Below are 25287 nucleotides of genomic sequence, written 5' to 3'. Positions count from 1 at the left end.
CCATCAGAAAACCAATGAAAAATGCAGGAAACAGAAACAATAGATACTATAAATATTCATTCACCAATGTCAGAGCCATGGTGCATTCTGCCTTTCCTATTGGTTTATGAAATCACAAAATATACCTTTCAAAATAATAATAGTAGCAAAATTATTTATTATATTCTGAAATTAATATCATACATACAAACTGGACTTCACCAAAAAACAATGAAAATTGACTCTTACATTAATGTTACACACAAGGTACATTATTTACAATGGATAAATGATCACAGCAGAATTGCATTGATAAATTCTGACAGTTTCACCCATATAGCACTGCTGGATCATTCAATTATCCCTAAACCCCACCGAAGAACTGAATGAACTGGATCTTTTGTTGAAACCCTGTGCCTTTTCTTTTTCAGAATAATGACAGTAAAATTCCAAAATAATTCTGTAATAATGCTACTGTAGAACTGAATAATCATTATGAACAATAACCACCAGTTATACATAATTACTAGCTGGGATTTACAGATAATCTTATATCAGTAATACTGCTGTCCCATCCCCTCATCACCCAATCTGCATGAGCAAAGCCTATCCAAAACACTAGCAGCCAATATAAACATAATAATCCAGGGTCAGAAATAATCCAGACCATTTCAATTCTAAAACAGAAATGTTTAACCTTTCAATATATGGTCCTGAGCAGCGCCAAATAATCACTTCTTCCTTATCAGAATGTTAGGCTTGATGTTGGTGAATTGATCCTGGTTTAACCATCACTGATTATCGAAAGTACAGGTCATATTCACTAGTGATGGAACTTCTTCCCTGAATTCTTAGCATGGTCTAAAAGTAAATCACAGGGTTTAAATGGTGCTCCATAGTCCTTCTCAAATTCCAGCATCTTGTTTGCCAAAGTGCCCGCACCGTACCCATCAACCCATCGGAAGGGGCCGCCTGTGAAAGGAGGAAAGCCCAAACCAAACACTGCTCCAACGTCTCCTTCCAGCTGGAAACACAAAATATGATCACAATAAATGTAACAGGGAATATTTTAAATGCACACAATAAGGATTATAACACTTTCTGGATTAATGTTTCAATCACTTATGCCACCACAGTGTGAGGCAAAAGTGTTAAATACAAAACCAGCAAAGAAAATTACCAAATTAGAGGCTGGAAAATACAAGACTGCCGGGGACTTAGTTACAGGAATGGACACACAATACACTGAAGACAGACACAGCACTAGGGCTTCTGACTGCACATCCCTGTTTCAACCATTCATTCAAAGATCTCATATTTAAAATGTTATAAAAATTCAGCCATTTTAATTTATACATGAAGTTCCACATTAAGTCTGATTTTTTGTCTTTCCATCATGACTGAGAAATGAAGAAATCTGACTTTTCAAATGTCACTGTTCTGTCACAAATATTTTGATTTGCAATACCTGAGAAGATAATAATTGCTCAGCTAGTAACTCTCTCTCTTTTGCCTTCTATGGAACCTGAAGGTTCACTGCTACTGTTCACAAGAGACTGCCACTGGTCCCTATCCTAAGCCATACAAATTGAGTCCAGACCCTCCCACCCTATTCACTTAAGGTACATTTTAATACTATCCTACCATCTATGCCTAGGACTTCCAAGTGGTCTCTTCCCATCCAGTTCTTTGACCAAACTTTTGTATGAATTTCTAATCTCTTCCGTGCATACTATGTGCTACTCACTGGATTATCCAGAATACCCTCCTGGAGGCACAGTATTGCTTCATTGACAAAACGTGACACCATACGAAGTTGCAGATCTTCTACAGATCTTGAACCTTTCGGTTCCACCTTATATTTGGATAAAATATCCAATGTTCCAGGGTTTACATCACGGTTCTTACTGGCACCCTCATATACAAAGCAACCTTTGGATGATTTGCGACCTGTAAAACCATAAACGAATTTATGGTAAGTATGCTCTTCTACAAGTAGCAAAATCCCTTTCAAACATGCTTTTAAAGAATCTAATCATTCACACAATTTTATTTACATTTCAGCAGTAAAGATATGTAGTTACTAAATTTAGTTTCTCAAACATAAAATTATCCTTAAATTAATTCAGACCTTACTCTTACCCGGTGTCCTACATGAGCAATTAAATGCGAGCAGTGCGAGTTGCGTGGGTGAAGCGGAAATATCAAACTGGCTGTTTGTATGGCACTGTCCTAGGTTACAGCGAAGCGGTCAGCGGCCAAAGTCTGAGATCAAATATTTTGATATTTTCGCGCGAGTCGCTGTGCTGGCCAGTAAGGCGCATGCACAACAAAGCTCTGACCGTGCAGTACAGGGAAGGTGCATGCGCAGGAAGGACATGTGCTTCTATTGCGGTCTCTCATGTAGGACACAAAAAGTGATACCCCGCTTCATATGACACCCCATGCTACTTGTGCAGCTCGCATAGCTCACTTGTTATTGCTTACATAGGACATTGCCTTAGTCTCTTAACCTTCTGTTATTATCTTCCACTTTGGGAAATCATAGCATTTAACTGAATATTATTATATAAGGGCTTGGGTCCAGATACATTTTTGCAAGTACTAAGATACATCTACCCACAGACTTCTTAGTCACTCAGCAAGATCCTGAACAAGTAGACTGGTATGTGACCAAGAGTTAGGAGAGAAATTCTATAAGATATTTTCTAGACTTCTGTGTTTCACTTGCAATGTTGTCAGCTAGGCACTCCTAAGCCACTTATTTTCAATATGGAAGCTAGATGAACACAAAGAGCAGCTGAGGATAATATCTGAGATAACAAGCATATTTCCAACTTCAAACTGTACATAACTACTTGGCTGAACATAAGCAATGAATTGGCACCTTCAATGCAAAGATGAGTAAGCTACACATGAAGATATAGGTGAAAATCATACTCTCAGAGAACATGTTTGCATATTTTACACCATATAGATATCAACATGCTGAAGGCTTAAAACTTTCACAGACATTGACATATATTATACACTCTAATTTAAGATGACCCTTTGTTTTGTATAAATAGAATACAAAGTTTACTTTAAGTTTCCTCATCCTCAGAAGTGAGATTTGAAAGTGTACAACACATAACTGCAATCCACTGCATATTTCAACAAGTATATCATAAGCAGAAGTCTTAACAATGGATGATACTTGCGTTCTATGATAATTTTAGTAATTTTAAAAGCAATTTAAATTGATATCTAAACCAATGTAGAAACACTCAAATTCCAATATAATAACAAAGTCTATTACTCGGCATAATATGTGGCCATCCACATATTCCTATTTCCACTCTAATAATTTATGCTTACCAAGAAATCCTGCTTGAACCATGTCTTTCAGGATATTTATATCACCCCCCGCAAATCTGGGGCCAAATACTTTGCTTAAATCTTGAGCAATATGAGCTGCTACATCAATGCCAACTTCATCTGCCAGTGTGGCTGCACCAACTGGAAAGCCAAATGACTTTGTCAGCTTGTCCAGTTCCTTGGGATCTACATCTTCCTATAAAAATGAGGACACAAGCAGTTCTGGGCAGAAATCATAAAGCCTACTTTCATACTATACAGACTTCCTCCCCTACAAAAACAGTCACAGTTTGGTAACATAATATATGTTTATAACTAAAAAATAAAATGTACATTAATTCATGAAATAGCATGTTGGGATTGGGATCAGAGGAACAAATCCCACAAGAGTCAGGATTCTCTTTATTGCTTCACAACCTAAATAGTTTGTTACAAAACAAATTAAACATACCTGTAGAAGGCGAATTCCTTCAGCGAGCATGGCAGAAAGAATACGCGTAGTATAGAAACCAGGACCGTCCTTGACTGTTATCACTACCTTGCCCTGCTTCAATCCAACATCAACCGCAGCAGCAGCTGTATCCTGTGATGTCTTGTCAGTTGTGATCACTTCAAGTAGTTGCATTTTGTCCACAGGAGAGAAATAATGCATCCCAACCAGCTACAATGCAGGAATTTTTAGCTCATCAATTTGTGCATTATTTTATACAATTAACAATACCTAATTAATTACAACACAATTGCTAATAATGCTAAAAATTGTTCAGCTGGTAAATAAATTCGCCACTTTCATGGAACCCAAAGGTACATGAGTTCACCACTGGACCCTACGTTGAGTTAAACGAAACCAATCCACACTCCAGCACTCCAGTTCTCCATTTTGGTATCACTCTGCCATCTACATCTAGATCTCCCAACTTCAGGTTTCAAGACTTGTCTGTATTCATTTCCCATGTGCATGGTTCATGTTCTGTACCTCATCCTCCTTGATTTGATCACCCTAGTAAAATTTGGTTAAGAGCAGAACACTACAGATTCACATTTCTTATCAGAACTCAGGCCATTTTTTCCTTCTCCACTTGTGAAAACTTTTATTTGTAATTAGATTTGCTTTCCATGCTGAAGTATAATATATATACAAAATATTGTCTCAAGATAGAGAGCTGGTACATGGCCCAACATTCCCAATTCCAATTTCAGGAAAAAATTTAATAATGTATGGGCTTACAAAAGTAAGGAATGCAGGATGTGAAATTATCCAATATAAAACAAATGACATTTTTCAGTAACATGACCCACCTTCTCGGGATTTTTGCTGGCCTTTGCAATCTCAGCAATAGGAAGTGCACTTGTGTTAGTTGCAATGACGCAGTGAGTGGGTGTGCACTGCTCTATTTCCTTGACCACACGATGCTTCATTTTTAGATCTTCAAAAACAGCTTCGATCACTAGGTCCACATTCTTGAAGTTTTTGTAAGAGAGTGTTGTGTCCAAGTTGGCAAGGTAGCGATCCCGCTCAACTCTGCAAGACAAAAGCATAGTTGTACAGAATGTGCTGGAGTTGTCAGTGATTTCACATTAATGGTTTCTTTAAGAGATGGCCTTTGATTTATTAAAACCTTATATGGAGAAATTTCAAAAAAACAGACAAGTGACATGGAAATATGTTGTTTGGAATGTGGAGAGTAGGGTAAGTTTGGTATCATCCTCCTTCTGGCTGGCAAGTGGTGTGAATTTCTTACAAATCACACAAAGCGCAACTACTGATCTCTTTCTAAGGAACTCTTCTCTTCTTTACAGATGGTTAATGTTGTTCTGATAGCACAGATTCCAAAAATGTAAAGTTTTAAAAGTACAATATGTCGAATGTGACTGTATGTCTTCCAATGATTCTTCAGAAATTAATACTGATTATAATCAGAATTTATAACTAATCAATTATGTCATATTTCTCTACTGTGAGGGACAAGACTTGTGGTCCCTGTTTCTAAACATTTAAAATATGTTATTATGGGGTAAAATGTAAGTTACCAAGTGCACTGAAAAAGGTTCCTATTATACTCCGGAAGTTTGGATAGTAAGTCAGTGTGAAATAAGAACAATTCCACAAAATGTCTGGACAAAAATATGTAGGACAAATTGCTCATTGATCAAGAAAGTCTGGATGAAATTTCATGGAAGCATACATTACCTGCTTCAATTTGCATAATAGACAAGAATGCAGTTTTCACAGACAGCAAAATACACACTCCAGAAAGCTTCCAATGTACACCTCACCTTGTTTTCATACTTTACCATTTAACTAGACTCACACAGAAATCTTTTTCCTCTTGACACCTTTCTCAAGGCCATCCTGGATTTGACCCAGTCCACGGTCAAGTCCTCCTTGGTTAGCATCCTTCAGGATAACACTATAGCCCTTGTCTACAGAAACCTGAGCAATGCCTGCACCCATCAAACCAGCTCCCACCACAGCAATAGTCCTGAACAGAATGATTTATATCAATCACCAACCAAACTTCAATTGGAGATTGAACTTTTTAATATGTCATAATAACTGCGTATCAGCAAGAATACTAAATGCATCAATTCATATCATAAAAATGTTTCTGGGGCATACATGCTAAAAAAATCTGTTTTTGTTAATTTGTTGTCAAACCATTTACAACAGATTACACAAAGCAGATGAAAGCAGTAGCAAGGAGCATTCTGTCATAACCATATGTTATGGGCGGCAACAACAAGCAACAATAATGAAAACATTGAGGGTCTCTCAAGTAATGATTCAAATATTATCAGTAACATTGAGGACAACCAAAATAATGGCTATAAGAGCACTCAACATTTTTCAGTTGACATACCAATCAGTCTGAAAGAAAAACTCCATGTACTTCTCCTCTGTGGCGCCTTAACCATCTTAATACCATGCACCATGCAGTACTTGCATGGAGATTATCAGAGCTGAAGGGCATGTTATATTTTAAAAATGTGTTTTGTTTTTAAGACTGAGGACCAACTGCATTTCCAAGAATACTGATCCTCCATGTAATCTTTAAACCTACTTACAATGCTGGACAGCATTCATAATAACATCTATGCCTACACTTGATACTTTTGATGTCTTGTTCACAATGCTGTGACAGTAAAATGTTCTATTGTAAATGACATTTCAACTGCAAGATGATACTAGTCTCATTCTTCTTCTTTATTACGCCGTCTCCTTTACAGGAGGTTGGCGACATATTATGGACAGGATCCTTCCATCCTTTTCTCGGACTGGGACCCGTTCATGTTTTTTTAGGCATTGCCGATGCCTTCTTCTGTGTGTATGGAGTATGAAGTAATTGTTGGGATGCCACAGAAAAACCAGGGAAGCCTAGATCACGGCCTTGCCCAACATAAGTTATAAATTCAGGCACTGCCAGGAATCGAACCGGGACCCCAAGATTACAAGGCCAGCGTTCTAACCGCTAGACCACTGTGGTGGTACTAGTCTCATTAGATTTATGAATATGTTACCACGGCATGGCACACACTCAAACTGTGAGTGAAAGAGGCAACTTTCAGAAATGACAAGACACATGGGAATAAACTGAGAAGACATTGTAGACAGATATCAGGAGGTGGCATTTAACATGGGGGTTCAGCAAGCTCACAAAGCACTGTAAAACAAGCCTGTTACAAAATGTTCCTAATATGTAGATTCACTAACCTATTCTTCTAATTGTTCAGTAATCTTTATATGTACAAAATGTCAAACAAATAAAAAAATTATGAAACCTACTACCATTTTTTTTAATTTACATAAAAGTGTGTTATGGAACTGAATTACAAATAATTCTAACACTTATGGAACACCAGTTTAGTTGTTCTAAGCTATGTTCTTTTATTACTTTCTAATGCATACATATGTACACATTAGCAAACTCACTTGATGTTCTGCTTTGGCACTCCAAAACGATTCTTTTTACATTCAGTTTGCCCACGGAATAAACCAACCAACCCTCTGCTTTGAGGGGTCATGGCCAGCTCGCCAAATGCTACGCTCTCTGCTTCGTACCCAGCATGTGGGCCCTTCTCCAGACCTGTTCTTATCACATCTAAAATCTGAAACAACACATACACACTGTAGATACCACACCTTTAAAATACAAGGGTCATTAAAAAATTAATGGCAACAGTGATAGAAAATTTAAAAATTACTGCTCAAATTTGACACTTCATATGCCTTTGATAACTTGTCACAGATGTGCTGCCATACCACTAGAAGACACTTCATACCATAACCATGTCCAATCTTGTTCTGTCCATTATCATTTGCCCTACCACATTATAATTTCTTCCCTTGCCTTCAATCAGATCTTTTTCTTCTATGGCCTCCTCAATTCTCCTCTTCCATTCGGTCCTCTGTTAGGTCCATCTGTCCGAGGCTTTGAAACATCTTCCTTTTTACGGTGCAAGGTTGTTAGCCTTGCGACCAACCAACCTGGAGGACCAGGGTACCTGTCTTAGTCTGACCTCTCCCCCTTGACCAACCTGGCTAGGGAGGCCCTACCAGTAGCTATGCTACCTCCAGCATAGCTCTTGGGGTCACTGAGGTGCTCAAGCCCCACCATCACGACAAGGTGCAGGTACCATTAAGTGGGGCCTTCAATCAGATGCCTCATAGGAATTCATTCAGTTTCTGTGAAAGGTATTAATCACATAGACTCACATCCAGCAAGTATGGTGGATGTTCTAGTACCTCCAATTCCACAGTTTGAACAGATCATCCTCTGTCTAGGATACACAACTACAAGCATTGTCATGTAGCACAACAGCCACATAGCAAATGCAGTTACTTGCAACAAAGTGTGGGATGCAGCTTCATACAAATGGGCCACCCGAAAAAGATGGGCTTCATCAACCAGTCCAAAATGATCAAAATGCAATCTGACAGTTTCCATGTGTTGCAGCACGTGGACATGTCAGACTGTGTGGGACTCATCATGCACAGATACTCCAGATTTTCAGTTCTTCCACTTAAAGCATATGGCTAGTGGACGACACAATACTAATCTTACATGAAAGTTCGGGACACGTTCATCATCAGACCACACCAGCAGAGCTCTCACAGCTGTGATGTATCTTTCATCTGTTGCTATGACTGGCTGTCTAGCTCTATGTTTGTCCCTTACTTTCTTTCCCACTCTAAATGGCACACACCCACCTCTCCACGGTAAGGTACAGCAAAACTTCTCGTCCACAGGCTTCTTACAATTCTTCATGACAATAATGTGGATTTTTCCCCTGTGCAACCTAGATTTTGAATAAAAATTACTTATACCAACAGAACATGCTTTTTGAGCAGTTTTGCGTGACACGTAATGCTTCACACCACTATGTGACACTTAGAACTGATTATACACTTGCAAAAACAGATGCTCACATGCAGTACATTACGGCTCAGACTCTTGCACAAAACTGTTTCCTGCTAACACCAGTAAGGTGTGACACCACTGCAGCATTGCCAATAATTTTTTACTAACCCTTTCTATTGCATCTTAAAACATGCTTAAATTGTTTTGGAACTGTGAAATTGCCCCATCCTTCTTTTAACATAAAAACACTGTGCAAATGGCTATGGAAATCATGCAAGTAAATATGGCATATTTCAATTTCTCATGATAAACTTAACAGTGATATTGTCTACCATTGCCCTCAACTAACAGTACTTACGCGAAGAGGTGCAGGATAAAAACCACCACTCAACTTCAGGACTTGTTTCTTGGCTTGACCAAACACAAGATTTCTGACCCAGTTAAAGGTAAGCCCAAAATCCAATAAAGTCTGGGTAAGAGGTTTCTTTTTCCTGTTGACTTTGAGTTTTCCACTCGCAATATCTTTTGCAATAGCTACAGACACCTCCTCCAAGTATTGCAATGTCCTGTATAACAGACATACAACAATGTTACGTTTGTGATCTTTCATAAACTCTGTATCAAGATGATTTACAATCTACGTTCCGTAGTTCTTATATCAGGTTTCTGTTTTACTCAGATTTCCAGCATGAACTAAAACATCTAAACCTGAACGCTGCATCAGAAGTTTGTGAAATCCTGGACTAATAGTCAGGTCATCCTGAAGTGCAATACTAATAGATTCTCCCAACAATCACACCACTTAAAACACACATATGAAGTAACAGTAATCATGAAACACACATAAATGTCAAGAACCTATAGGTGACGTTACAGATTATTATTTCCAACGGTGCCACCTTTATGAGGTCAATTTTTCTGTTGCTCTCATCCAGGGCAGTAATATTGCCACAGCCCTTCAAAAGATAACAGTGAAAAAAAGTTCTACACTGTATTTGCGTTAATAACAATGCATTCCTTCTTTCAGATTATCACAGCCCCATTAATTGGATGCACAGCTTTCCTTTGTTGTCCCATCTTGTCACATACTTAACCTAGTAAAATCCAAAGAATTATTAACAATTTTAATTTTTCTGTGTGATTGTGGTGATCCAAAGTATTGTTAGAGAATGGCCAATGATAGTTAAGTAAAGACTACAAGTGGAAAAGTGCTTAGAAGCTGTTTTCAATATGTTTCATTACTTTAAACAAATAAGAGAAATATAAGTTGCACTGCAAATACAACTGCTTCACTTTGTGTGGACGGAATTACTGGCAATTCTCACCTCCTCTCAGGAGTGTCTAGACCAGGTCCCAGGGGTGAAACTAACACATCAACAAGGCCCAACCTTTTGGCTCGGTCAGCTGGTACAGTGCGACCAGTTAGAGCCATATCTATTGCGCTAGGAACAGCAATTAGACGTGGTAATCTCTGAGTTCCCCCTGCACCCGGCAGCAGTCCAAGCATTACTTCAGGGAGACCCAATCCTGTTTTTCGATCTTTTACTGCTATTCTGTAATGACATGCTAATGCAACCTGGAAGAAAACCCTAATCATCAGAAAAATGACAACTTCCTTAAATATAGCATTTTGAAAGTTACATATCAGACTGCATGTTAAAATTACAGAAAAGCCAGTTTGTTACTGAACCACAGCTGGAAATTTCTATTCTTTAATGTTGAGCTATGGCTCCTCACCTGCTTGCACCTTTCATTGTCCATAATATGCAATTGGTTTATCACCAACAGCCTCACAAGAGAAAATATGAATTAATCAGTTCTGTTCAGATAAGCTTGACTGCAGTTGTGAAATAAAATACAGTATTTGAAAATGAACTTCAGACAGTACAAGAACTAGATGCTACTGGTTCTTGATTAGAAGCCAAAACAAAACTTACAAATACAGCCCTATTAAACTACAGGCATACAATACATAATGCCTCAAAGCAAGAATCTTATGTTGAAAATGGTTTTGTGCTTTTTTATGAAGCATTATCTCTTTGTGATCACACACTAATCCTTCTTGATCACATTACTTTAATTTAGAGTAGGTCATGAGACCCTATGCCATAAAATGCATTACAACTTTCATGACTTCTGCTTTTTTATCATACTGTTGCAGTTATGAAGAGGGAACTCCAGTATGAGTATATAAACTGTAATAACCTATTTTTCAAAACAATGAAAACAAGAACACACGACACTCCCTCACAATGTATCCATGAGAAAGAAAGTTGTTTTGAAATGCAATACCTCAAGGCCACCACCTAAACAAGAGCCCTGAATGGCTGCAACAATAGGCTTTTTGCTCTTCTCAATTAATCCTAAAATATTCTGTCCTGTGCGAGATACAGCTGTAAATTCTTGAACAGTTTTTAATGACTCGAACATTCCAATGTCAGCACCAGCAATAAAGCAGCCTGGCTTCCCGGAGACAAGGACAGCAGCATGGATATTAGGGTCAGACTCAACCTTCTTCAACATCTGCTCCATTTCATACATAACATCTTCACCCAATGTGTTCACCTACAACACATAAAAACATAAATAAAGTATATTATAACTATTGGCTACATATAGTACTCAAATTCAAATCTGCAATCTGTTAAAGGATATCAACACATGTGGTGAATACAATTATTAGACAAAATTACTCAGGTACATCACTATGATTCATAATACACATCTTTAGTATGGTAGATATGTTGACAATAGTCTTCACCTCACCTTTGAACCAGGTGTATCCAAAGTTATAACAAACACATTTTCATTAATTTTGCTCCTCAAGTGCTGTACTGAGGATACAGATTGTGATGCAGACAAATGACTGGGTTTTGTAGCCAAAGCAGCTGCTGGTGTAGCATATAATCTTGAAATCTTCAAACCTGGAGAAAAAGATTATTCATGTACAACTGCAGTAAGAGGACAGTACATAAGTTCCTCACATCACAGAAGTGTCACTACACTATGTCAATAAATAAGACTATGATTAAAGAAAAGATCAAATTATAGCACCTACAGTCATTTCTCTTATTCTGCTTTGTCAGTAAGGGTGTGTAGGGCCACACCCTATACTATGCCAGCATTTACTGTGTTTAAGAACCAGTATCACTAGAATGTCTAAATTGCTTCAATTATCAGAATTGGTTACATGCATATTCAAATCTTTCTTTGGAATCTTGAGTTGAAAGATAATATTAAAAAAATTACTGGACAGTTTCTACATTACCCATTCTACCAGTCACATAACAAAATTAATATGAAACTCAGTACATAAAACTATGTAAAGTAAAACTATAAACGAAACAAATTATATGCTTTAAATTTTTCGTACTTTAAAATATAACGTCAATTGTTAATACATCTGTAATAAAAATACGAAAACTTAAGAGGAATGACTTGGCAGGTTACTTCATCTTATTTGAAATGTCTGAATCACGTGCACACGTACCAGACCCCAAGTAAGAAGCTGTTGTAACAAATATTAACTTACCTTGATATCGTAACATATTTACATTCATTTTCGAAATGCGGCTTAAAGCTCCCATACACCGACAAGTCGCCATTTTCAAAGAGCAACGACACAATTATCAAAGTCCAGTTCCGGAGTGTGCTAAAACACTTTCGTAATAATTATTTTCATGTGTAGTATGTGTCTGTACGATTTCCTTTATCAGTGTTTTTTGTTTCATTACCACAAATAATTTTCAAGAAATTTTGTACTTTATTCCAATCCAAATTTAGACTACAGACAAGTTTATTACAACCTATGGACAGAACTGTGATTTTTACATATACATAATAAACATTTGGTATCCAATGTGTGGTACCACAGGTTTGGAACCAACATTGAGCAGTCTAAAAGGATAAGCAAGAGACGACGAAAATTTAATATTTTCGAAGACTGTACAAAAGTAATGTGAATATATATTTTTTTAAATTCTTCTGTATTAATAATGATGAAAAGTTACGGCTGTCCATAACCTGTTTATTCAACGCCCATGATATGGAAAGTTTAAGTGGGTTGCATAGATATCTTTGGATTATAGATGTTTACATGTTTGTGATCGAGATGTGCACATTAAATTCGTTTAGAAAAATTGTATAATCGAATTCATGTCTGTAGGGATTTTGAATATCGCTTCCCGCACAAGTATAAACAGTATGGACACCTGCATATGTTCATTACTGTCTTCTGCTTCAAGCTGTAAAAGGTGATGTACTGTGGTCAAAGACAGTACAATTTACAAGTACGAATGTTGTGTATGCAATGCAGAGCGAAAATTAACGTATGTGTTTGTTTCAGGGATTGACAGCCGAAACGTGTTATAATGGCATCTGTTAAAGTTCCTGAGCAAAAAGTTATATTGTGTGGTGAATTTGGTGTCGGAAAAAGTTCCTTATTTCGTCGTTATGCCACTAATTCATTTGTTACTGCTACAGACAGACAGTCAACTTTAGGACTAGATCATTATGATAAAGAATATAAAGTAGGAGGCAAAGAAATACGGGTAAGTCGTTCGGTTTTTCGTGTTTGACTGTAGTAGAATGCAATTATTAATGTGCCACCATTGTTTTCCACTTTTTACAACTGATGGTGGATGCACCAATTTAAGGTGGAATACATTTAAACAGTGTTTTCTCGTAGTTGCAGCTATGGGACACAGGGGGCATGGAAAGAGTCGCCTCTATTACATCCAGTTACTACAAATTTGCTGAGGCAGCTATTTTGGTATTCTCACTTGATAATCCAGCATCTTTCCATGTACTTTCTCAGCACCTACTGGATATTGTGACTTATGCTGAGAATGCAAAGATATTTCTTTGTGGAAATAAGGCAGACCTGGAGGGTCAGACACCTCAAGTTAATGAAAGTGACATGGAGAACTTTTGGTAAGAATTTTATTATTCATTGTAGTTCATTTTGTAAAATAATAATGTTTTTCTTACTCACAATTTATCCTTATCACATGTTCAATTTCAAGAAACATTGACACTGATAAATTAATTACTTACACACTGTAAAAAATTGTTACAATAGTAATCTCCACATGTAATAGTAAGCTTTATTAGTTCAGATTCCACTTTTTGCTTCTGTATCTGTAGTCTTTTTCATCTCAGGTGAGTATATAACTTCCATAAGACTAACAGCAAAAGTGCCTTATTTTAAATGCACAAAGACTCTTTACTGTTATACCACATAAGGAACTTTTTGTAATTTCAGCGAACAATGTCACAATCTTATTAGTGCCACGTACAAGACGTCGTGTAAGACGGGCCAAGGTGTAGAGGAGATGTTTGCAGACATTGCTCATCACCTGGTTCAGTCCAACAGATCACGTCTTGAACTGCAAGCTATGGATACAGAATCTTTCAAGATCATGCCACCAGATGAGGCGACGGAGCCCACCTGCCTCTGCTAACATATCCTCTTAGAATATCCAGTGCAGATACTGAACAGTCCAAGCATAAGGTTGTTTAACATTTTGCCATCCATCTTATATGACTTTACTTTGTAATGTAATTGTTGTTTTTGTTTGTAATCACATGTATGAAGCTGAAGAAAGATCTTTTTTGTTAATTCATGAAAGTAAAGAAAAACACATCAGAAGACAGCAGACAGCATAGGAATGATCTGCCGTAACAGAGGCTGGTTTATACAGGTTGGTCATAGCCATTCGGAAAATTACATTTTTAATTCTCATTTCCAGAAGTTATGGCACTTGCAGTTTTTATACTTTTCATCACATGAATAATTCTCAAATAACATTTATTGGGACATTTCAAATTTCCAATTTTCTAAATCCAAAGTTCAAAAAATCCCATGGTCCCTAATAAAGAAACTAATTAATACTTTTAAAACTGCAGCAGTTTAATTTATTAAAAAATGTATCGGTATATGCACATTTTGTTTACCTTAAAAACAGTGAATTTACAATGTGAGTAGTAGTACATTTAAGCATTTAATTTGGAGGGAAGCTGAAATTTTCTGTCACCAAAAATTATTGCTTTTGCAGCATCTGATGGGGCTACAGAGCAGTTCCTCCTGTTAGTCAAAAAGAATGGACCGTCCATCAGCCTACTGGCCAGATCAGGCACAGCAGCACAGTTTGAATAAATGTGTTATTTAAGAAAAACATATAGTGATACCTAATATTAAAAAATGCAGAGATGAAAGCTTTATTAATATGTAATCCTGAGGTGACTTTTAACCTTTTGACATGGTGCATGTCAAGCTGATTAAAGCCACTATAAATGGTGATAACATCAACGAGATGCATCATGTAGCTTAATCTCATTTTTTTATTTATATTGTAATGTCATAAGGAAGATCTGAAAACAAAACAAAAACACTTTTCACACTTTATTTGAGCAGCTTTTTAATTGCATTTTGAAGCATGTTTGAGAGTTGAGAAAAAATAATGCAGGACTGAAATGTTTGCATTTTGGCACGAGACTGATAATTTTAAAGCTGGAGTATGGTGATGTATATCAATTCCAGAGATGTAAACAAGTTAGAAACTGGAGTACTTGCCAGAATTTGATCTTTGATGTCTGTGAATAGTGCCAGAGTTGTCTGGGGATTCCCCATCCAGTCACTTCTGCACACAAATGCATGTAGGTCTTCATGTAAAGTACCCGTTACTGTTGAGTTTTAACCAAAATTGGATACATTTGTAGTAAAACTTCCTAGTTATCAGATTTCTTGAGAATCCTTTAGTTGTTACATAAAGACATTGATAGAAACTGTAGAACTAATTTGCATATATTGTAATATTACTAGATGTACTTTGTACTAAATAACAACGAAGAGCAGCTTTCAGAATGCCTGCAGATAATTAAAGATAAAAATCGTTTAAAAATAAATATGGTTATTAATATTTGTGCTTCATGTATTGTCACTATATTAAAGGCTCGACCTATCTTTTATCATTATACAGTGCATTTCATTAATAAATACAGTAGTAACTGCCAATGTGTGACAAAGTTATTTCTACATTCAAATATACAATAGTAGACTTTTTTTAACACTTGATAGGTAACTAACACAGCAAATGAAAGCAGTTTGCATATGTACATATGAGTATAAAGTATGTCTTCAAGGAAGTATATTTACATCCACACACACATACATATATATATATATATATACTTCAATGCTGTGACCACTTTATAGATTTCAGATCCACACCTTCCTGCACCATCTCCCACAATGGGCTGAAATAAAGGCACCAACAAGTGTTTTAAAAATTCTGTGTATACCTATGAAAGATAACTGAAAAATGAAATTATTTTACAGAATAAGGAAATTAATATTTTAGATTTGTTCTAAAATCAATTTTACAAAACCTAATAATGGATAAAATCAGTTAAGACAAGGTGGACTGGGATGAATTCCATTATTAAATGTAAAAAATCTTAACCAGTGATAGAAAGTTGCTGTGTAAATGTCCAATATGGCATGAAGGGATAACTTTTGAGTTTTGACTTTGTTGGAAAGTACCAATATATTCAAGCCAATAAAAGTCTTCTCATTATGTAATGTAAACCTTTGTGTCCAAATAGTCCAGTATGTATTTTGCACTTACATTCACTACCATCAATATTATATTCATGCCATCACAAGGTATTTAGACAAAATTAAGTTTGTCAGAAAGCAAGCACCAGAACAGTTTGAAAGTCTAATTGTCCTCTTATCATTAATTCATTCATAAAAATTATTAATGGCATACATATAAATGCAGAATATTTCTTCCAACAATAAACAATGTTAAGGTGATTGCACATTAAGCAACACACAAAAGTCGTTTCACTGTATTTAGTAGACTTGTGCAAAAGCATTCTTATGATGCAGATGGAAGCAGTGGAAGTTGTATTTTAGTCACACTGTATCTCATTTTTATGATACTCTATTTATTCGACCAAATGACAAAAGCTTTATTTTTATTCAAAAATACAGTCACTTTATATTTCTCACTGAAGAAAAATGTGTAAAAATCAAAACTATGGCATAATTTCAAATTATATATTGAAGAGTATCAGTATGTTTAACTGTGAATACAAAATTAACTTAAAATGGACTCCAGTGGTGGGCTAATGTCTTTCACCAAAATTTCACTTTGGGAGTAAAACCGACATTTCTTCTTAATAACCTATAAGCTAGTAGGTAGTTTTTAAATGGAACCATTTTTAAGAATGCAAGAAATGGGATATGGGAACTTTCATGATATCAAACCATGTTATGGGATTCTTATAGAAAAAGCATAATTGTAAATATGGAAATACGTACCTCATCTCTCTTAGCTTCTTTACATTTTTTATACAGTGATCAGCAGTGTAATCTACTTCTGCCATAGTTGTGAACCTCCCGAAGCCAAATCGGATGGATGAATGTGCCATATCATCATCAGTGCCAATAGCGCGCAGTACATATGATGGCTCTAATGAAGCTGAAGTACATGCACTGCCACTTGACAGAGCTACATCCTTCAGTGCCATCAGCAAGGATTCTCCCTCAACATATGCAAATGACAGATTAATGCAGCCAGGATATGAATTGACAGGATCACCATTACGAACTACATAATCCAGACTTCCATATATTTTGTCCATAAGTCGCTTTGATAGCAGTTCCATCCATTTATGATCATACTGAAAAACAAAAGGAAATATAATTGCAGCAGCAATAAACATAAATTGAACATCTGAATGTTAACTTTTGGCAAATATGACTGTTATTCTATTTAGTTAAACCTTTCCAAGTAATAATAAATACCTTGTTACAACTCTACAGTGTAGCTTGCTGCAGAAGCAAACACTAAAACACTGCTCACACAGAGTGAAAGTCTACTGTTTGGCATATATTATTTCTATTTATCTTCTGTTAACCAAAACCACACAAAAAAAAATGCTCCAAATGAAAACAGACCTACATCACAAACTAAATTTTTATATGATAACCCAGTTTTGAGAAAGCTGATAAATTTGAATATAAGTTTCAAGTAAAGCAAAGATTACATTTAGGCTGGGGCTACACGACCGTACAAAGTATGTCCGTTGCAATGCACATCGTGACGTCTGTCATAGAATTATGAAGGGGCATATAGGGTACAACACACGAAGCACGTGTGCTTCGTGTGTTGTACCCTAGTACTGAACCTTCAGGTTCTGTAAAAGGTGAGGAATTTCTTGACTAGCTGAGCAAGTATCAGCTTCTTGTGATGGATTCTGTTGCATGAACTTTGTTACTTATTAGAAAGTAATTAATTAGTTTGTCTGAGATCACACTTTGTAGGATACTGTGCTTTATTGGTAGCATGGCATCACTAGAGGAATATAAGAATGGGGATGCACACAGAATCAGTTAATGCTTCAGTGAAAGGGTCACCCTGGTGCCCATCCCATTTACATCCGTCCATAGTCAGTCATTCTGGATCCCACTTCTCTAAATTAAACTTATATGATACACAGAAAGAATGGGCAATCTATCCAGCTTGCAGTCATTTAGGGAACACCACATCCTAAAATATATGAAATAGTTCTGTGATACAGAAATTCTTACATCCATCTCCTGTTTGCAGATACTGCAAGCAGCACCCAATCCAACACCAAGAGGTGATGGCACAGTGCCACTTCTCAAGCCACGTTCCTGTCCACCACCATTTATTATTGGTTCCAGGCGAACTCTAGGTCGTTTACGAACGTACAAAGCACCTACACCTGTTCAACAATAACAGAATCAACCACAGGGAATAAGTTTAACACAGATAAAGAAATTAAATGAAATATAAATCCTGCCTTTCCTGTCAGAATAGTACAGTCAGTGATTAACAAGCACGTGTTTCTTAACTATAAACAAGTAATATTTAAGGAAATGAAAGTCTTATTCTATTTATGGTTCCTGGAAAGTGATAAAAGTACATGCTTTCATATTCAATGAAGATGTGATTTTGTTCACATTATGCCAAATTAGATGCAAACATAAATGAAAATAACAAGGATAAAAAAAGAAATACTATTAAATGTAGGAGCAAGGTATTATTAATTATGAATTTAATATAGCTCTCCATTTTACATGCATGTATGTAAGGGCTGAACCAAAAAGAATCAATTGTAATTGTATTGTTACTGAAATACATGTACGCTGTGTGCTGTGTTTGATGTGAATGCACACAGACTGACTAACTTTCTGGAGTTATAAACTCCAAAAGTTCATTGTCACAATGAACACTAGCAATGGATACTCACCACCACCCCACTGCCCGCGCGCCCAATGCTACATTCAAGCTACAACATATTTTCTTAATTTTCATTTTAACATTATAACATACTGGTCACAATCCTTGCAATTCAGAAGGACATTTAAACAAAATAATGTTTACCTTTAGGTCCATAAATCTTGTGGCCACTAATAGACATGAGATCAATATTCAGATCATTGACATCAATAGGTACCTTTCCTGCTGCTTGAGCTGCGTCTGTATGAAAGAAGATGTTCTTGGACTTGCACAATTCTCCTGAAAAACATTAAATTACAGGCAATAAACAATTACAACTCACTTAAGAATTGCTTCCCATAATGTCTACATTCTTCACACTGCATGCTGAGTTATAATGCAAAAAGAAAAAAAATCTTTCAACTGTATGCTTTTAACTTACAATTTTTATTAATGGAAAGATTCAAGTGTCAAGAGGTGGTTGGAAATGCTGCTTAAATATTATATATATTAAGAGACAGTTTTTTCTGTTGTGATGTGGTGAACACCCTTGTATATACTCTTATAAACATTCCTCTCCCCTGGTAATTCATCATTGTTAATGATTATATCATTCCCAATGATAGAATTATGACATGAATGATGGCCAACAAAGATAACCTACATTTAAATGAACCATGATGCATTAAGGTAGTCCTTACATTCATGTTTTAACTTCAACACAGGGGAAGGTTGTGACTGACAAGTATAAAAACTTGAACTGTATTCTTCTAAGCCTTAAAATTACACCAGTGTAATCACTGTTACAAGTTCCAATAGCAGTGCTTCTGACTTCTACTCAGTAGGTACCCAGTTTCAGTCTTGATCAGGACAGTGACTATACAGACTCAAATTTTCAGTTGCTTTCCCAGCCTTTCAAAGCAGATCAGGATAGTACCGTTAATAAGCCATAATCACGTCACATCAATGAAATAAATATATGATCTGTAACAATCCTTTGGGAAAGTGCATGGCATTTTTATAGAATTATATTAATATATGAAACTACAAACTGAATGCCACAGTTGAACAATTAGCACTCCTGCTTCATATTATTAAGGTCCCAGATTAAAATTTCTACTTGACCTACCAATAAAAGTGAAACATTATCTCTGAAAAGCTGCATACAAAAACACATGGAATTAAACAGTAAAAATGACAAGTAATATTTTTATGCACAGCTGCATCCCTGTGTAGCATCTACTAAAATCATTCTACCTGTCCACCTGTATACACATAATAACTGAAGAATGGCTGAACAGATTTTCATGAATTTTGATACTGTGGACTTTCACTTAAACATTTTAACCATTTGAATTCTGACTGAAATTACATTAACACCTACATATGTTCTTGCATAAGAATGACACCATTCATAAGGGCTAAAGGTCAAATTCTAGTGATTACACTAGAATTGTTACACTACACATACATTTCCTAACTTGTTTCATTTAAGGCACTATTACATACATTCCACAACACACGTTCATTAAACATTATATAAATGATACATGTTCACACCTATTTGTCTAATAGGTTGCCGAACACCAATTTCATTGTTGATGAACATGATGGTTACCAGGGCAGTGTCAGGTCGAATAGCTTTCTCTAATTCCTCCATACTGATGAGCCCCAAATTATTGACAGGCAGGTAAGTCACTTTAAAGTCTTCTCCTTCCAGCTGGCGACATGAAGCTAACACACATTTATGTTCCTGTAATAAGCCATTTTATATTAATGATTTAGGGATGAGAAGTATACTATTTTGTCCATTAAACACACATTTATATGCATTTAAATTCTGGTGATCCCTATAGGTAATGTAACTGAGGTACAAATATGATGTCAACCTTGATTTCATGTATCAGTTTTTACAGAGTTTCTTTGTTTTTGATTATTATGCAAAATATTGTTGCAATTAAGAAAAAAACATTATATCAGCCAATTAGCTTTTAAAAATATAAACACTGTCTTACTGTCTTCATAAACTCTTACATACCCAACACTTAGCTGTATTAGGTTTCACTGCTTCTCTTAGCAACATATCAAAATAAGCATGGCAAACTTTTCAAACATACCAACCAGCAATCACCACGAGTATCATCAATATCACAATTTAAACAAAACATATTAAATATTCTCTGCTGTTACTATCATTAATTGGTACTGGCAGCCAGTATCCATGATTTAATGGCCCACTTTACTATGAAGAATCATAAAATTTCATATCTGATTTCCTTTTGTGAAAACCAAATGTTATACCAACTAATCAAATTTCTCCTCTCCTAGGTAGTCTCTATTTTATTTAACTACTTACAGTTTATTTAAATATACTGTCAGTAGCTCAGACTATGTAGACTCAAATGAGGTTATGATTAATGAATTGGAAAGGACATGGAATGAAGTGTCATGATCTAATTTAAGGGACTATCTGGCATTTTCCTTAAAGGATTAGGGAAGAAACACAAAAAACCTAAGCCAGATTTGAGCCCAGACCTCCCGCATGCTATGTAAGTATGGTAACCGCTCAACGATGAAGTTTTATTCAAACTAGTCTACTCCTGATTCAAAATGAATATGATTCCAGTGGTTTTGTTACTGCATGATGCACTTTTGGAACTATTTTCTCAGAATGTTGTTTAATTCCGTGTTACACTTTGAACGGTCCCTGGCACTTTCTGAATGCCTTATCACTTTTGGGTTCTTTCAGTTTTGGGAATGAAGAAATAACCTACTCTTTCACTCTGTGAAGTTTGAAAGTCCCTTAGCAAAGTAAATGTCATTCACTAACTACAACTGCAAAAACGTGAGAATACATACTGTCTGTGTAGTAATGATGTGTCTCTTCTTAGCACCGTAGAAATGTGCCACACCTTTAATTGCTGTATTATTTGACTCAGTTGCACCTGATGTGAATATTACTTCAGAGGGGTCACAATTAATTAGATCTGCAACTTGCTGTAAAAAAATATCAAAATACTTTATTCCTCAAATACATGATGATCATCTTGCATACATCATCTCAAACTTATTTCTATCACCTTGTAGGCATTTCTCTTATAAAAAGTTTCCAAGTGTTGTTGGGAGGTTAATATTAAAAATATCAATCTTAAGGAGGGTGTAATCTGAAATTATGACACAGGACAGGGACCAAAGGAGGGCTCCTGTGAACATGGTAATAAGCCTTCAGGTTCCAGAATTGGAATTTTCTAACTAGGAAATTGATTATCAGTTTCTCAACGATATAGTTACTTAGGAACACCCACTTTTCTTGCTGCTTCCATAGCTTTCTCACTCTCCCAGCCATATGCATGCGTTCTAGAATGAGGATTACCATGGTAATGTGTTAAATACGGCAACATAGCATCCAGTACACGTGGATCCTGCACAAAAAAGGTCATAAAGAGAAGAAGTTCATTTCACAAGAAATGTTAATAAACAACCAACTCTCAATCATCTCAACTAATAACAAAGAGATAACCGAAAGCGTGGCATTCATTGTCAGACAACTCTACTGTGAAACATGTTAATATAATCTTCAATCAATAGTAGCAGAATTTACCATAATAACTGCATGGAAAACTTGAAAATGCACTTGTGCAGCAACAGTTTACCTTCATTACAATGAACTGTAACTGTTACTAAATCTTGCCTGAATGCATGTCAATATTATCATCCTGGAAGGTATTAGGCCATATGGCATGTTATGGTTTCATACCATCTCTTCGGTGGTCAATATAACAAGTAAAATACCCTACTAGTCCCCAATATATTATATTGTACAGTTTCAGTACACTTATTTCCATTAAGTGTAATAAGAGACCCTCAATTCTTCTGCTCAGACAGCATACGATATAGATAATTGAGAATTAGTTGCAATGCTACATAAATTAGCTATAACAAAATCTTTAAAAACATCGCCACTAGACTTAAAAACAGGTGAAGACACTAAAAAAACAGTAATAACCTTTGACTGTCATAATAATTAAATGTTTTGATGACTTCATAAAACCAGCACTTAGAATTCAATATGAACTGATGTTTATGACTCCACTTTCTGCTGCACTCTTGTGGCAGAAATTAGGGCTAAACATAAAATCTATTTTTGACACTAAATTAATATTTTTCTTTCCATTTTATTCTACTAAGAATCTCAGACCCATGATATTAGGAACAACTAAATGATTATGGACTGAAAATCTTACTGACAATAAACACACTCCTGACAACTAATAATGTTCTTAGCAAGCTTACCATTGGAGTTGTTGCCTGTGCATCCAAATATAAAGGCCTGCCATCAGTAGGCAGTTGTTTGGTGAAGTCAATAGGTTTCCTCTCTTTAGGTAGACCTAAAACTACAGGGAATGAAATAAGAATGCCAGGCCTCTGTAAGTACTTCCATAATAAAACCAATCAACATCAAAGCGGAGTCCACAGGTAAATCATACAAAACATATCACTTCAAAGTCAGAAAGAACTATTACTAAATACTATATTACAAGATTACTTTCTTATGTTGTAAAAACTGACATGGTGCTCTGAATAGTAAACCATCATATGGGATGGTGAGAAAAAGAAGGTAAAAATAACGTAATGAAGTTCATATAGAACAACATTTAATAAGTTCAGTTGGTTTGTTACACAAACTTTGTAAAGTTCTAAACAAAGAGTTTCATTCAAATCTAATAAACTGCTGATCTTAGCATTGTTTTAAGAAGTGCCATTTTTAGCACCAACCAGCAAATGTATTCACAGTCACAGATGCTGATAACCGTTTTCTAGCAGTGTGAATCACTTAGATTTACAGTAAGTTAACATCAGGTCCTTTAATGTGAAACATGAAAGAAGAGACAGAAAGAAGATTTCTGTCTTCTGGGTTATTGCGCTGAATATATATTCATCGCCCTGATGACGGAGGCAGTATGACCTCTGAAACGTTGGTTAACATCAACCAGACTACACAGCGCAATAACCCAGAAGACAGAAATCTTCATACTCACCGCTGTGAGAACCTCAAGTCTTACAAGAGACAGAAAATTGATCATGCTGCAGAGATTTTGAAAGATTTACTGTTCATTACAGTGTTCTGGACATCAATTTTCATCCCTTATCACTGTATTCTACCAGGGTTTAATACATGTCACTATTGAACACATCAACATTTTCTTTCTCAACGTATACAAATTCTGTCCCAACATCAACTTCCACAACACCACAATGCTAGAAAAAGCAACTGGATACATGGACCGACTTGTAAAGGAAGCCATAGAGATCTGGCTGCATCCCGACAACTTTAATAGGGATGGAGGTTTCATCTTGAGCCGAGCATGGTATCCGGTGATGAACATGCTCAGGAATGTTGGGGGAACGCCAGGAAGTAAGCAGAGCCAAACAAACTGAGCGCTCGACTCCGTGCCCTAACTCCTTGGGCCTGGTCTCAAGCAGGCAGTTGCACAGGCGACTTCTAAGGATCCAGTCATATCAGAACCCTGAAGATGGGGACAGAGTTTGTTCCCGAAACGTCAGTTTACTACGGTAACCAGCTAACGCGGCTGATTGCCCGAGAAGATTTTATTGTAGAATGGCTGTCCATCCAATGCATTAATGCCTGAAGACATATGCCAAATTCATAACTATTCCCAGTGACAATCACATAACTACAACTGATGCATGTGATGTGATCCATGCTGATAAAGACAGTGTGATAGCCATTATGTAAAACCTGCCCATATCAAGGTTTGTTTTATTGCCACATACAACTTATACAGAAGCTGAGACTTCATTGAGATACATTATCATAGAAGATAAGACCTTATCCTTCTCAAATCAAAACAGAACGTAGCAATATGAGGTCAAAAACAAACCAAAAAACTGGTGCAGTGGCAGGCCTGTACACAAATCTGCACTGTAAACAACTGTCAAACCATAACCTAAAACTTATACACTAATCTAGTAGTTTCATCCGAAATCAAATAAAAACTATGCAAACTGCATTCATACCTTGCGGAGCTGTTGCATACTGACGGTTAGATACTCGTCCGTCACAATACTGGTTAACTGCGAAAGTTCCGAAGTAAACAGCAGTGCTTATATCTTTTGCGCCTCTAGATTTCTGTCCCAATGCATACATTTGTGATAAACGAATCATTATGATACTTGTAAGGGCAGTTTCAACAATACAATTAAAACAAACGTATTTTACCTGCACATCAATGCAAACAACATAACAGAACAAACACAATTATCAACACACGTCTTGCAACAGTTGATTTTCTTTAATATCATCTGTGACTAGG

The 25287-nt window shown here is 36.2% G+C and overlaps 3 protein-coding genes across 10 annotated transcripts; 1 reads left to right on the top strand and 2 right to left on the bottom strand.

Moving 5' to 3' along the window:
* Window positions 1-137: 137 nt before the first annotated feature.
* Window positions 138-12367, bottom strand: Mtpalpha (monolysocardiolipin acyltransferase Mtpalpha). Its single transcript, XM_022058529.2, has 12 exons — window positions 12229-12367; window positions 11463-11620; window positions 10989-11261; window positions 10022-10272; window positions 9055-9262; window positions 7268-7443; window positions 5649-5819; window positions 4636-4858; window positions 3788-3997; window positions 3337-3532; window positions 1727-1929; window positions 138-1003 (listed from the first exon to the last, which is right to left on the bottom strand). Exons 1-12 carry the CDS (start codon window positions 12299-12301, stop codon window positions 803-805), a joined length of 2343 nt encoding a protein of 780 aa, XP_021914221.1. The 5' UTR covers window positions 12302-12367; the 3' UTR covers window positions 138-802.
* On the top strand, window positions 12365-15711 carry RabX6 (RAS oncogene family member RabX6). 7 transcript variants are annotated; one of them, XR_015536154.1, is made up of 5 exons: window positions 12492-12649; window positions 13042-13246; window positions 13384-13628; window positions 13960-14398; window positions 14753-15711. XR_015536154.1 is itself a non-coding variant. In XM_087352704.1 (4 exons), exons 2-4 carry the CDS (start codon window positions 13067-13069, stop codon window positions 14156-14158), a joined length of 624 nt encoding a protein of 207 aa, XP_087208830.1. In that variant the 5' UTR covers window positions 12365-12383; window positions 13042-13066; the 3' UTR covers window positions 14159-15711. The 7 variants fall into 7 exon arrangements, 5 of the variants coding, with proteins under 5 accessions (XP_087208830.1, XP_021914229.1, XP_021914230.1 ...); XR_015536155.1 differs by having other exon boundaries at window positions 12493-12649; window positions 13960-14208; XM_087352704.1 differs by lacking the exon at window positions 12492-12649 and adding an exon at window positions 12365-12383 and having other exon boundaries at window positions 13960-15711.
* Window positions 15087-25287, bottom strand: Nfs1 (Nfs1 cysteine desulfurase). Of its 2 annotated transcripts, none has more exons than XM_022058531.2 (9): window positions 24992-25287; window positions 23246-23346; window positions 22258-22374; window positions 21812-21949; window positions 20513-20705; window positions 19118-19252; window positions 18298-18455; window positions 17026-17387; window positions 15087-15953 (listed from the first exon to the last, which is right to left on the bottom strand). In XM_022058531.2, exons 1-9 carry the CDS (start codon window positions 25137-25139, stop codon window positions 15890-15892), a joined length of 1416 nt encoding a protein of 471 aa, XP_021914223.2. In that variant the 5' UTR covers window positions 25140-25287; the 3' UTR covers window positions 15087-15889. The 2 variants fall into 2 exon arrangements, with proteins under 2 accessions (XP_021914223.2, XP_021914224.2); XM_022058532.2 differs by having other exon boundaries at window positions 23246-23340.

Source organism: Zootermopsis nevadensis, unplaced genomic scaffold (assembly GCF_977971745.1).
Source record: "Zootermopsis nevadensis isolate Lab colony 2312 unplaced genomic scaffold, Znev_1.0 Znev_ptg000021l, whole genome shotgun sequence".
In the NCBI taxonomy this organism is placed as follows: domain Eukaryota; kingdom Metazoa; phylum Arthropoda; class Insecta; order Blattodea; family Termopsidae; genus Zootermopsis; species Zootermopsis nevadensis.
Note: the sequence above shows the minus strand (reverse complement) of the source record. Positions and strands in the feature narration are given on the sequence as shown.

What these genes read in the sequence shown, in the direction of transcription:
- Mtpalpha (XM_022058529.2), bottom strand. Translation starts at nt 12,301, where the DNA reads ATGGCGACTTGTCGGTGTATGGGAGCTTTAAGCCGCATTTCGAAAATG. An exon ending in CTAGACACTCCTGAGAGGAG is followed by an intron (nt 9,263 to 10,021) that starts GTGAGAATTGCC and finishes TCTGTTATACAG; the next exon opens with GACATTGCAATACTTGGAGG. An exon ending in TTTATCCTGCACCTCTTCGC is followed by an intron (nt 7,444 to 9,054) that starts GTAAGTACTGTT and finishes GTGTTGTTTCAG; the next exon opens with ATTTTAGATGTGATAAGAAC.
- RabX6 (XM_087352704.1), top strand. Translation starts at nt 13,067, where the DNA reads ATGGCATCTGTTAAAGTTCCTGAGCAAAAAGTTATATTGTGTGGTGAA. An exon ending in TAGGAGGCAAAGAAATACGG is followed by an intron (nt 13,247 to 13,383) that starts GTAAGTCGTTCG and finishes GTTTTCTCGTAG; the next exon opens with TTGCAGCTATGGGACACAGG. An exon ending in AGTGACATGGAGAACTTTTG is followed by an intron (nt 13,629 to 13,959) that starts GTAAGAATTTTA and finishes TTGTAATTTCAG; the next exon opens with CGAACAATGTCACAATCTTA.
- Nfs1 (XM_022058531.2), bottom strand. Translation starts at nt 25,139, where the DNA reads ATGATTCGTTTATCACAAATGTATGCATTGGGACAGAAATCTAGAGGC. An exon ending in GTATGCAACAGCTCCGCAAG is followed by an intron (nt 23,347 to 24,991) that starts GTATGAATGCAG and finishes CATTCCCTGTAG; the next exon opens with TTTTAGGTCTACCTAAAGAG. An exon ending in ACATCATTACTACACAGACA is followed by an intron (nt 20,706 to 21,811) that starts GTATGTATTCTC and finishes GGCTTATTACAG; the next exon opens with GAACATAAATGTGTGTTAGC.